At 41.3% G+C, this 13,309-nt stretch overlaps 1 protein-coding gene across 11 annotated transcripts in view; it reads left to right on the forward strand.

Annotated features, from left to right (window-relative positions):
* The window catches only part of EYA1 (EYA transcriptional coactivator and phosphatase 1), a 288,885-nt gene that overhangs the window by 70,749 nt on the left and 204,827 nt on the right, over positions 1–13,309 (forward strand). For 7 of the 11 annotated variants that reach the window (XM_085605441.1, XM_085605440.1, XM_085605446.1 and 4 more), the window contains one exon: positions 8,573–8,647. The exons of the other annotated variants lie outside the window; for them this stretch is intronic. In XM_085605441.1, the coding sequence (XP_085461567.1) occupies positions 8,573–8,647 (75 nt within the window). The remainder of the gene's footprint in view (positions 1–8,572; positions 8,648–13,309) is intronic. 11 annotated transcript variants of the gene reach the window in all.

Below are 13,309 nucleotides of genomic sequence, written 5' to 3' on the forward strand. Positions count from 1 at the left end.
AAACTGCAGGTGGGTGCTGACTGCACTGTAAAAAGACAGAGCGGCTGCTCCATGTTTTCACATGAATGCACTGCCCCCAGGGTAGGGTGAGTTCGCGGCTGCCCTGAGGGCAGCGCATTAACCATAATAGGGCGCATTGGCATTGTTTGCGCCCGGCGCACCTTTTAGACAACTGCAGAACATGAAAAATCAAACAGCTATGCTAGCCTTTATTAAAAAAAAGAGGCACATTAACCTTGCACAGTAAACACTCCACCGGCACCTGACAGTATTAAGAACCAAGTTCACAATCCTACACAATATTCACCAGTTCTTATGGAACAGGGGCCAAGGGACTTTCTAAAGCTACCCCCTCAATATGGTTTAAACAAGAGTCTCTGATCGACCGAGTCCCTGACTTAAAACATGGGTACAGAACCTTAGACATAGAAGACCAACAACTATAGAACACTCTCTCTGCCCCATCGAAGCCCAACTAAAATATGTGATCTTGAGAAAAATTCTAAAAACTGAATTATTCAAAGAAATTTGAAACATGAAGAGGAATAATTTTCATGCAGCGGTGGTCATGGTACCAGCAATGGGCAAGGATTGACTTGGCTTTCTATCCAGTACTCTGCCCCATGCCCTCAATCCGACAACAAAGCCCCAGAAACTGCAGAAGAAATCTTTCCGAATCTCCCATGTTAAGTCTTGAACAATCAATATTTAATGTCCCTATTTCAGTCACATCCTCCTTTTTAGGTCTCACCTGGCGTTAGCTACGCGCATGCGCTGTTCTCGCCATGCGAGGGCTTCTTGGAATCAATACGATTTCAGAAGCTCGCTTTCTGCTCCGCTTGTATTTTCCATTGGTGCACGTCATTTTGCGTCACCAATTATGCAAAACCGGGAGTCATGATTGTCCCGGAGGCTTTTTAGTCCCTCCTGGTTACCACCCTGTCCACTTTTTCCCCCGCCCAGGTGGACTGGGTCTTTTACTGGCAGCGTGACACTCTCTCCTTCATTAGTTGTTGTAGGCACATTTATTTCATTAAGGAGAAAGCCTTTCCGCAATGGCGACAGCTTGTTTATTTTTGAAGTGAAAGCGCGATGCAATTGTAAACAAGTGGTTGCCTTTGCGCAATATCGACAGCTTGTTTAATTTAACTTGCACTGAATGAGTCAGTGGTTGGATGTATGGATCTACAAGTGCAGAGATGCGTGGCGCCTTAATGCATGTATGCCTACACACACCACGGACTCAAGACCTATTGGCTTGACCAGTGCTTATTGTTGTATTTATTTTTACGTCATCGCATAACTCGTGTGCCACTCAATTATTTTGTAGCTTTGTATAGCGCTTTGGTGAAAGCGCTTTAAAAGTTAGTGATATTAATGTCCCTTTTGCCGTGGCGTCCAGCACGGGACTCGCGTTAAAAGTTCTCCGCCCAAAGCATTCTTGAGTAGCGGCCAAGCTCCCTGCAGAAGCCGTCCCCTCTCCGAGCACCGAGCAGGACTCGGCACTTTGTGTGTGCAGAGCTGATCCCCCTCGGTACTTCAAGCACACACTAAGGGTGGTCACTAAAAGCCCGGGGGCCACAGGCTCTCTGGCAGCCTCTGAACCCTGGCGCGAGGACCGGAACTGACTCTCAGCGCTTTGGAAATGCCACAGACCCTAACTGTTCAGACTTGTTTAAAATATCTTTCCTACCTTGCCTCGAGTGATCCTTAATACCAATGTAGGCTTTTGCGCAAACTCTAATTTCCTTGTCCGGTGTCAACATTTCAAGACGTACTTCTTATGCAATTGTCGAGTCTACCCGAGGATGGCTGCGTTTCACTCAAGGTTAACACAAGTGTTTAACAAGAGATTTTTTTTTGTCAAGTGATTGGTTCGCTAATTTTTTAAAAACCAAACTACTGAAAATATACTTTGGGAAAATAATATTGTTCTTATGGGAGAAAATGGCAATTATGTACAGCATACCGATTTCTGTGTTTGTTGTAAGCAAAAATACCAGGTTTGGTAATGTTACTACTGCCGCGTAGAGCTTGTTAGAAACAGAAGATCCGTCCGTCCTCCCCCCAAGTATGCATACAGGAAACTGAAAACCAGATTGCGTATTATATTAACAAGTCTCCCATGGGACATTTACTTCTGGGTAACAACCTTGATTTCATAGCCCAAATCCCGCTGATCCATTGACTTTGACTTGGTTCTCATGCTCTCAGCATCCTGTTAATTGTGAACTGCTGCGGTATTGGACTTTACGTACACTTGTTTTTGGTAGGCACGGAGAGATTAAGTGATTTGACCAGAATCACAGGCTGCTAAGCCGACACCGAGGCTTGAACCTTTCAACGCCCTTCGAGCGCTCCACGGACCCACCCAGCCTCTGTGCTGCGTTGCAACCCTTTATCAGTCGTCCCGATCTCTCCTGCTATTTTTGTGGTCCATTGACCTCATTCCAACCTCAGCTCTTCTCTGAGCCCCTCTCAAGCATTTGGGCTTCTCGGAACCCCTCTGCTAACCTCCTGCCGGCAACCAGAGCCCTCCATTACCTTCTGTGATCCGTTATCTCCCCCGCCCTCAGGGCCCATCTACAGCCCGTTTAACACCCGCCACCTCTGCACATCCTACAGCTACCCTGAGACCCCTTCAGAACCACGGGCGTCAAGTTCTTTATACAGCACTTAGTTGCCATCTGGGAAATATTCTATTTTGATCAGGTGCTGCATGTCAACTCTATTTGACATCTCTTTAAGCTGCTCCCTGCTATTTTATTTTGTGTTGGGCTGATACTTCTGAATTTCTTTAAGAGTGCACTGAGGCACTGCCTCTGTGTTACTCTGCACATGCTGCTCCCTATTACTTTTACTGTTTATCCGTGTGTGCGATACCTCTGAATAGAATTACCGTCGACCATGCTTGCTACCCTACATTGTTATAATTTACATAATGGTGCAGCAAGAGAATTGTTAGCATGGTACCTGGTCTTTATCTTGCTGCTATCAAGGAATTGTTTTGAATTTGCATTCACTGCGTTACATGTTTCTCACTCTGACTAATACGGATCACTGCAACTAGTGATACTCTTCCTCTGTGAGTTGTGCATTCCACAGAAAAAACCCATGTCCACTCCCAGGATATACCATGATATTACCTTTCCCACATATAATCAACTCAGTTGGGGACATCTTTGTTACTCAGGAATGGTCCCTACACATTCATCCAGGTCCCATCATTACACCTGCAGGCTCCTCTGCTGCCAGCTCCTCGAAGAAATCCTTGCTACTGGCTTGAGCCTCTATCCTAAGCCCTTTGTTTTACACCGCTTTGCAACCATTCTACATGTTAGACAGTGTAAAATCCTTTGGCATCCTGACTAGCACCTTTATACGTCTTGCCTACACTGCCTCTTGCAAGATCACTTAAAGAAACAAGCGATGAAAATGCAATAGGTCTCGCCTTTGATTAAGTTAATGGTATTGTACTGTATTCTTGCTTTGCATTATTTAGTGTATATTTGTGATACGTGCATATATTTGCATATATTTGCTCTCCCCTCGCCTCATGCTATTGTAATCCTCAATATACGAAATTAACACACATACTATTCTTCTATTCATTCACCTCCCAAATCTGAAACACTGCTCTTTTCCTACTAACGCTATGCTTTAAACTACTGCACAGCTAACAAAACATACAACTACAGCATATCACAAATAAGGCAAACGAAAGGGTTGAGGGGAGAGCAAATATATGCAAACATATGCACATAACACAAATATACACTAAATAATGCAAAGCTAGAATACAATACCATTAGCAAACCAAATGGCTTTAACTGAATCAAAGGTGAGACCTATTGCATTTCAATACTTGATCCTAAATAGTTGTAACCACAGATGAAAGTGCCCGGGTGTGGTGCAAGTCAACATGCAGCACTATGGAAAACCCCACATATAATGAGTAAATGAAATTATAGGGAAAGGAAGAACAATTTTCAGTAGTCAACATCCCAGAGGAAGATACCAAACTGGTTACTTGCTTTTAAACAGCTTGAGGCTTGTTTTATTAGAGACATGCTTTCCTGATGATCGAAGCATTTAATGTCATGAACGTTTTGGTCTATTATAGTATTCGAAAAGTCCCTGAAAATAAAACCAGGAACACAAGGCTAGAGTGATCATTTATTTTATCAGGCATTTCGCCAGGTGGGGGAAGAGCAAGCTGGGGCCATTGGAGGCCTGCTTTTAAAGGACAAAGCCTGGCTCCCCTGGGTTTATGGCAGCAGGCACAGAAGGCAAAAAGCGAAAAAGAAAAAGAGAGCACGAGAGAGAGATAGAAAGACCGGGTGGAAAGATACAGAAATGAAAGAGACAGGGAGAGACAGTGGCGAAATAAAAGCCCCCGCAGCCCCTGCGGAGCAGGGTGGCTGAGCTCCAGGGGGCTGCCTCCGTACTGTGCACGGGTGGTGGGCCCCTGGCCTGAAAGCTCCTGACTGGGCCCGGAGCATGGGGGGCATCCATGAACTTCGCAGTTGGGCTCACTCAAGTTTCATTACGCCACTGGGAAGAGAGTGTGGGCCGGGCTGCTTCTACTTCCCAAGCTGGCCCTGTATGGGAAGGAAAAACAATAATTGTTTAAAAGAAAATGTAAAGCTGGGTCCGAATATCTTTAGTTTTCTAGGGTAGCAATAACAAAAACGACCTCCAGTTGTGACCAACCACTATATTCTACAAGGCATGCCCAACAAGATCACTGCAAAACAGAAACAGGCTGGTACTAAAGGCACTCATCTTAGAATCTCTGGAAGGTGTTGCACTGCTGTCTACAATAGTCTCCGCTTCAAGTCTTTATACTTCAATAAAACTCACTAAAGTAGTTTCATTCACGTTATGATTTGTTCGTGAACAACTTACCCTGGGGTATCCAAAGACTTTACAAAGAACGGATTCGACCTGAAATTCCTATAAGGAGGGGAGGGTGTATAAAATATTCGGCCTCTGTTTTGTGGTCATTATGTGTCTCTACGATTCAGCTGGAGGTGTGTAAACAAAGGCCAATAAAGATATGTTTCGGGGACATTACCAACTTCAAAAGAATGCTTGCGACATTAAAGTCTGTTTCACAGCAACCGTGCAGAAGGCTTAATATTTTCTTGGTTTGAAATATGGAACTTTCAGTAAATTTCAGTTTTAGGGTATGATGCTGAGGCTTTGTAAAAGAAATGCTATTTTTGTATCTGCAGACTGAGCAGATGGTACTCGTACAAATGTCTTTCTGAGTCAATCACCATGGAGGAGAACATCAGAAAAATGAGTGTCTTCTATAGGAAGTATCTTTACACAGCACGAAGATGTTGCCACTAGGGTGATGTATGTGTAACGCTGGCAGGAGGTGTTTGGCAGCATAGATGAGTGATATTTTACCAACACCACACCTCTGAGTTTCATGAACTGACAATGGAACTTGACCTCAGGCTTCGGTTCTCAGTATAGTCATGCAACTGCTCAGTGACTTTTCATATCCCTAAAATATATAGTAAGGTGTTCTTTATCCCATATATCTTTTTCCGGGGATTAATACAAAATTATTACTATCTAAAGAGCTGTTGCATTTATCTCAGTTCTGTGCTCTGTTTGATACTAGTTTAACACATGGTTTAATTTGGTCACCATCACTTACTACCCTGTAACAATTGACAAAGCTACTTTGTACAACGCACATATTGACTGATATATATTTAGTTTTTGCATTTATAATTTTAAACAATTCAGCACAGTTCATTAAACACCGTGGTCTGCGGTTTTCTCCATGTACATGAACCACTGTAAATATGCTTTCATGAAGAACGCATTTTAATTGATGTGTGCACTGATTGTACAAAAAGGATGCCTATTTCAAATGCAAGAGAAATCACAATTTCTTCTGTATTTGCTCTTGCATAATTCCTGTTATCAATTCATATTTTCACATATTTCCTCCAGTTGTGCCAAACAAATGAGTAAATCTAGCGCCACTGCTGGAACCCTAGACATCTGTATAATAATGGCTTGCCCTTGAAACAACAATTCTATAGCAATCGTTCTGAAATAAAAATAGAATGGCAAATAATAATAAATAACTTTGCATTTAGCACTTAATGACACAGTTCTGCCATTTTAAGTGCTCTAAAAAACAAGTGTTTGTTACTATTAGCCAATTTAGTGGTGATCTGTGGATTTCTATTGGAAGGATGAAAGACTGAGCTGGCTTGGATGGAATTCAAACTTGTCACCTGTATGTCTCATATCACATCAGCAGTGAGCGCTTAATTCAGAGGGTCGTCTTGCAAGCTAATGCCAGGCAGAGATTCAGAGGGCTTAGACTTAGCATTAGGAAAGCACAGCACACAACTTAGTAAGAGCCGCAATTTCATACATCTAGTTGTGTGACTTCTTGAACCTGAACCTGGTACTGATTTGTCTGAGATGTGGTTCCTTGGCAACAGGAAATATTCAAGACATTGCATCCGCAAATAACTCTTCTCAAACCTGACCACCAGTTAAAGGCCAGTCTTTGCCTTCATAGAAATATTGCTTTAGATCTTGTGTCTTGAGAATTCTTTTCATGCAAGTTGTGTTTTTACAATCATTAAACAACTTTCTACAACGTGGTTACATTATGAAAGACACAGACATTCGCGCATCTCCGTTTTTGTTGCCGTTTCCCTGTACCTACTACATCTCAGTCTTAGAGAGGGGTTTCACAGTGTGGCATTTTGGCGATTCAGGTGGAGAAGTGCATGGGAATGGGACTCAATAACTTCCGTCTTAGTGAGACACATCAGCTCTGTGAAGATGATTGATGTATTTACCACATGCATCTGAAATCATTTTCAGAGTGTACCATGGGCATTCCACGTCCCAAATACTGAGGCAGTTCTTTAAGGAAAATTATTTAAAGAGTGAGAATGAACCTCGCCGCTTGTATTCATCACGCCCTGTATACTGCTACCCTTATTGTTTGAAGACGACCTCTTGTGTAATCAGGTTGTAGTAAACGGATGCATTAACATTGAACCTCGCGATCTTCTAATGGCGTAACTACAAAATCAGCGTTTGCTGAGATCTTGGGCTTGACAGTTTCCCCAGGTCCTTTCCTTTTAGTAGCTCAGATACAAACAGCATTTATTAGCTTTCATCCAAGTGACGGGTCATTGCCACCATCAATGTAACTTGAATTGGTTGGCTGCAGATTAGCTTTAGCCTAGTGCCTTATTAATAAAGTTCTTTGAAAATTGAACTTCTTTCACAACTGTGATACAAAGCACAATGTACAACTTTGTTTTACCACTTAGGCCATATGCAAGAGAAGAGATGAGATTATTTCTCTCACTCAAAGAGTGAAGTCAAGCCTGGGTGATGCCAGGTGCAGTGGCATCTACCAATAGCCATCAAAAAGATGTACTAGTCAATGAACCTTTGTTCACAAAATCCATTTAACTTCACCAAAGTCAGGGCAGCAATCAGAATACGACAATATCTAACTTTTAGTAACCTGGGAATTATTTTCTATTCCACAACGAGAATAAAACAAACCCCAGTAGTTCTACACGCACCACTACGTTGCCCAAAGAAAGTAATTAGATAGTGGGAGACATCTTTTCCTGAGGGCAACCAAAAACTTAGCTTAACCATGGCTGGTCACATCTACAGTATGTAAAAGTCTGTTACCCATAGATAAAAGCTCCATGAGGTACTGTCATTATCTTTTTCCTCTATCATTCTCTTGCTATTTTAATCCCGATTTTTCAATTGTCGGAACATATTTGATGTATCAACACTAGGATAGCTTCTAGCCTCTGTGAACTAACAGCAAAAAATAGTTCCAAAAATATGACTCTTACTTAAGGCTAGGGTCACATTGTACTCTCAACTCTTCAGGAATGGATTTTTAGCATCGCAAAAGCCTGCTGGTGTCAACAATGGGAGGATATTGCTTAACATCATTTCTTGTCTAAAATAGGAATATCATCACATTTATGACTCTGGTATTGTGGCAGAGGTTAAAAGACTGTGATAGAAACTGATAGTCATTTGGAATTGTTGACAGCATATTCGTAGACATTTCATAGAATGGGGCAGTTGTTTCAGCAGTACATTGGGTGCTCTATTAGTTGTATGCAGCAATGCTTCTTTAGGGATTAAAGTAAACCCCAGCTCACATCAGATGAATGAAGACCACTTCAGATGGAAACTAAAGCTGAAGACCAGTTCAGATGGAAACTGAACCTGTTGGTCAAAAAACAAATGATGCAGGAGCACTGAAAAGGACCAGCAGGTCAATAAATCACTTGTATTATTGACGGGCACCTTATGGTCCTTAAAAAAAATTAAGCATCCAACATTCTTTGGTTTATCTATTAGCAATTCTTTAAATCAACGAGTCTTTTCAAGAGTACATGTTTGTTCATGGAAGGTTTAAAAAGTGCTAATTTATTTAATTATAATATAGGATTTTAGTTAATGCTAAAATATAATACATTGAGTGATAAGAAAGTGCACACATTTTTACACTAACAAATATATCTAATATTTTTAGTGAAAACAGAACCAATGACCAGCAGTGAGATTTCCAGGTCAACAGAGGAAACGTTAGACAATTTCTCGGGAACAGGTAAGAACTATTGAAAATATTTATAAATATGAGTGTAGTTTGTGGACGCTTCCTCTAGCATATATAGTACATTCCGATCTGAAACATGCAACACATAGTTGATAAAGTCTGCCACGTAAGGCTATCTCAAAATGATTCAAAATATATCCGTACGGTGTCACCTGCTGTGAGAGTGATGTTGAATGTGCTATCTGGCATGCAGACCTGGGAAGAAAAAAATTAGCTCTTCAGGATTCCCCTGAATCTGTACTCTGACAAGGCGCACTTAAGAGTTATGCACATGATTCATCGCCATTAGATAACTAAAATTCGTAATCTCCCTGCTCGCATGCATAATGGCATTTATTTAAGAAAACCATAAGCACCAAAACTGCAAAAAACTGAATGACTCAAAAATTAAAAGGAGAGACATTTAGAAGTTTTATCATTACTAATCAATTAAAGTGTAATCCTAAAGCCAATGTCCATAAAGTCTGCAGTGGTGCAAAAAACAGCTTTTGCACGACCTGTTCTCCTTTAATATGGAATGGTGCACAGTTTTCGGTCCATTTTATATTACAGAAAGATTTTTGCATCAGGACAAATATGGAAAAAAGTATTGAAAAAACGTATCTGTGTCATTTACTTTTATTAAAGAAATCGCACTTCATAATTAATCCTTTGATAAAATAAGGTAGGAAAGTGGTGTTTACAGTTTTTACTACTTAAGTAATAGTACATGCAACACACTAATTTTAACTAAATATTGGTTTATCTTTCGCATTTGAAAAGTAGTGAAACTGCATTTTCCCACTTATTATTGGGTAACATAAAACATATTCTGAAATTAGTCATGCCATGTTTGTCCTCATGCAAATACTGCTTGGTTCATTCCTTGTTAAACAAACAGCAAAATATATGCAAATGGACTGGACGTTTTTGCATCAGTACAAATGTTGTGTCTTGTGGCCTGACACTTTGCCAGATGTAAACTAAGGCATTGATTCCCAGATATTTGCTGGCATAAGTCTGATGTACAATTAGAAAAATGTGTCTAATTTTCAAGTCAGAATTAGCTTTTTATCAGAAAGTATATAACAGGTCAAGATACAGGTACAAACACTTGTGTAGTGTATGTGTATACTATGAACTGATAGCTTTGGATCCACTCAGTGTCTCTGTGTGGGAAAGTCAATGCATATAAGCTGTCACAAGCACAGTGTTAATATTTTGGATATTCGAAAATGTTGTGGTATTCATACCCACCCTTATGGTCATCTGAAAATTATATGTGAAAAGTTCAGGTGTAAGTGCAGCCGTATGTGGAGAATTTGCAACTTATTCTATGGATAGCGCAAAGTAGATGTAGGAGAGGTAAGATGCCAGTGAACCATTTATAATAAAAAAGGAACAGACTCTCATTAAAAACACTAAGGGGCGTATTACGATCTCGGTCGTAAAGCCTCCGACCTATGGTCGGAGGCTTTACGACCGAGATCATCGGCTTCAATTCCAACTGGCTGATTACAATACAGCCAGTTGGAATTGAAACTGGGCGGTCATTCCGGCTGGATTCTGACGGGCTCCAGGAGCCCATCGGCCACTCAGAGACCGCCCGTAATCCCAGAGGAAGGCGATGCTCGGTTTCCCACAGGCTTTCCATGCCATGCTTTCTGACATGGAAAGCCTATCGGAAAGGGAGTCTGGGGGCCCCTAGCAGGGCTCCATTTTCCTTGTGGCCTCCATTTTTCCCTGCATCTTGTGCCTGCCACAGGGTGCAGGGATTAACACAATCTCCCATTTCTCTATGGGAGCTTGTGTTACGGCTGGTTTATGGCAGTAACATAAGCTCCCATAGGGAAATGGGAGAATGCAACCGTACCATGTGCGGTTGCATCGTTATAGCGGTGTAGGGACCGTCTACTGAAGATCGGTTGGTTCTGAGCCGTGATGGTGTTGGGCGGACTCAAGTCCACCGTACATCGTAATCGAGCCCATAATGTCACACATTTTCAATCCCTAGATTTATGTGCTCATGCATATCACATTAGTTAAATGGGGCGAAGTCAGCAATGATAGTTTTCGATATACATAAATCATGCGTGTGTAAGTTGGAACACTCCTAATTTGCTAGCATATGCAAATATAAATTGAGTAGTTCTTAATTTGGATGTGTTATTGAGATGTAATACTTATTATTTTCCTATATCAACTGCTTCACCAGTTCTGATTTGAGGTTTTTCTCAAGAATTATGATGACATTGGTACTACCTTCTTACACACTGTAGCACCGCTATAACGTTCTATGGTTATCTAAGGACCAAGTGATATTGCATCCAGTGTAACGTGAGTCAATATACTCATATAGAGTCATTTGCAATGGCCAACAGAACGTAAAATGCAGTGGTCTTCCGTGTTTAAGAGAGAGCTCCATGAATGAGGGAAGAGGGGATAATGTTACGGCCTTATTGGGATACCTGTTTTTAAGAATCAAGTAAGTTGGGGGAGCATGGTACAGAAAAATGTTTTACCTCTGTTTCCCTCAATGCTTTTTTCTTGGTACCATTATGCCCTCAATTTTTCCGTAGAAGTGCCTACAGGGAATTTGAGTGGTGAGGACTGGAACCCTACATACAAAAATTATGTTATGCATGGTTACTACTGAGAATTTGGGGCTCTATTCTCTACCTCTCTACCCCATGGAAATTGACAGATTGTGTTTCCAGAATTATTACTTCATCATTTGCCAATAACAGTTATCTACCTTCCTGGAAGATGACTAGTAATTTCTGATTTTTAGGTCGAAGCCTACCAGACAGCACAGCTGCCTGGTTTGCTAATAGCCTCTTGGGGACATTTGGAAAGCTATCCTGGTAATGCATTCTACCCATTACTTATTGGCTTTGTGGTTTGCAACTCACATTTGCTTTCTTTCTATTTGCTGTTCTATTTGTTTTAGGCTGTCCAGCTTGAGTTTGCCCCTTTCATTGCCCAAACCATCTTTACTGTATTCTTCCACCAGTACTGGATTTTTGCAAACAGGCCTTTAACACTTGTTCTTATCTTGTCACATTTGCTGTGCATTGAAAGACAGAGGTCAAATATCAGGGTCTGTTTTTCAGGGAGCTTGGTGTTTATTTTCTTTTATCTGACTTCAAAGTGAGAGGATTTATGTAACAATCGTGCTGGCTATTGAGGGAGTGCTTGAGAAAACGTTATATATTTTTCTAGCACACAACAAAATGTAAATGTCTGCAAATAACTTGTGCAGATATTTCATAATTAGAAAAGCTCAAAAGAAGCACATTTTTTGAACGTCTGAGGTGCGGTGAACCAAATATTTCAGTACGATCAAAACAAGTCAATACACTAGGTGATGTTATCGTTTGTGTGCTGTATACTTTTATCAGTAAAACTGTGTGTCTGTGCAAGTGTGATGGTCATTTCAATTGAAGATGTGTTGTCTATAACAATGGCAGTGTGCTACCACACCATGCATATTCCACTCTATGCCACTCCACTCTTCTCTGCACCACACCACACTACAATACTTCACTCCACAAAGCCTCACTGCTCTCTACTCTGCACCACTCCACTCTATGCAACTTCACTCTACAAATCTCTACTCTAACCACTCTACTCTATGCCAATGCACTGTACCCCACACTACTCTACTATGAACCACTGCACTCTTCACCAGTCAGCTCTGCGCCCCTCCGCTATATGCCACTCTACTCTGCAACACTGCACTCCATGCCACCACACTCTACACCAATTCGCTTTACTCTGTACCACTCCACTCTATGCCAGTGTGCTCTTTGCCAATCTACCCTACACCACTCTAATCATCTCTGCACTCTATGCCACTGTACTCTACTATGCACCTTTCTTCACTCTACTGTGAAACAATCTACTCTTTGCTATTGCACTCGACACCACTGCACACGGTGCCATTGCACTCAGTGCCACTCCGCTCAGCGCCACTCCACTCTACTCTGCGCCACTGCACTCTACACCGATGCAGTCTACACCACTTTACTCAAAGCCAATGTACTCTCCGTCACTGCACTCTATGCCTCTAAACTCTGCTTTGCAATACTTCACGCTACTACACTCCAGATTTGGAGACATATTACATAAATGATGCATTGAGGGAATTCAAGGAATTTCAATTTGCATAATTTTTGCTGTTTCCGTATTAAATAATTGAGTAAGCGAATGTAGCTCCAGTTTATTTATTATATAATAGTTTTGGCACGGGTAAAACCTTGAGCAAAAGTATATTGTGCTATTTTTGCTATTAGCACAATAAGATTTTAAGATAATAGACAGTGCCTCAAACTTTGCACATATGATATGCTCAACAGCATTTACTTGCCATGTTCCTGGGGGAAACCATTACTTTGTCCAGGCTGAGTTTGGAGCAACACCTCTTTGTCTCATTCTCCATTGTGCTAGGAGCAGTTAATGGGTTGTGATTTTATTTTCCCGCACCAGTAAAAAACCCTTACGTAATGTGGTGTGGCAGTCGGCCGATTTCAAATAAACATCATGCGTCCAATTTACAGAGACCATTAAAAGAGTTGGAAATCAACGCTGGTAGGTGTAGATTTCTGGTCTTAAGGAACTCAGAATTACTGCACCACGTGCCCCTACAAACCTGCAACAGTTTTAGATGTCCAG

The sequence above is a fragment of the Triturus cristatus genome, chromosome 5_1 (genome assembly GCF_964204655.1).
Source record: "Triturus cristatus chromosome 5_1, aTriCri1.1, whole genome shotgun sequence".
NCBI lineage: Eukaryota > Metazoa > Chordata > Amphibia > Caudata > Salamandridae > Triturus > Triturus cristatus.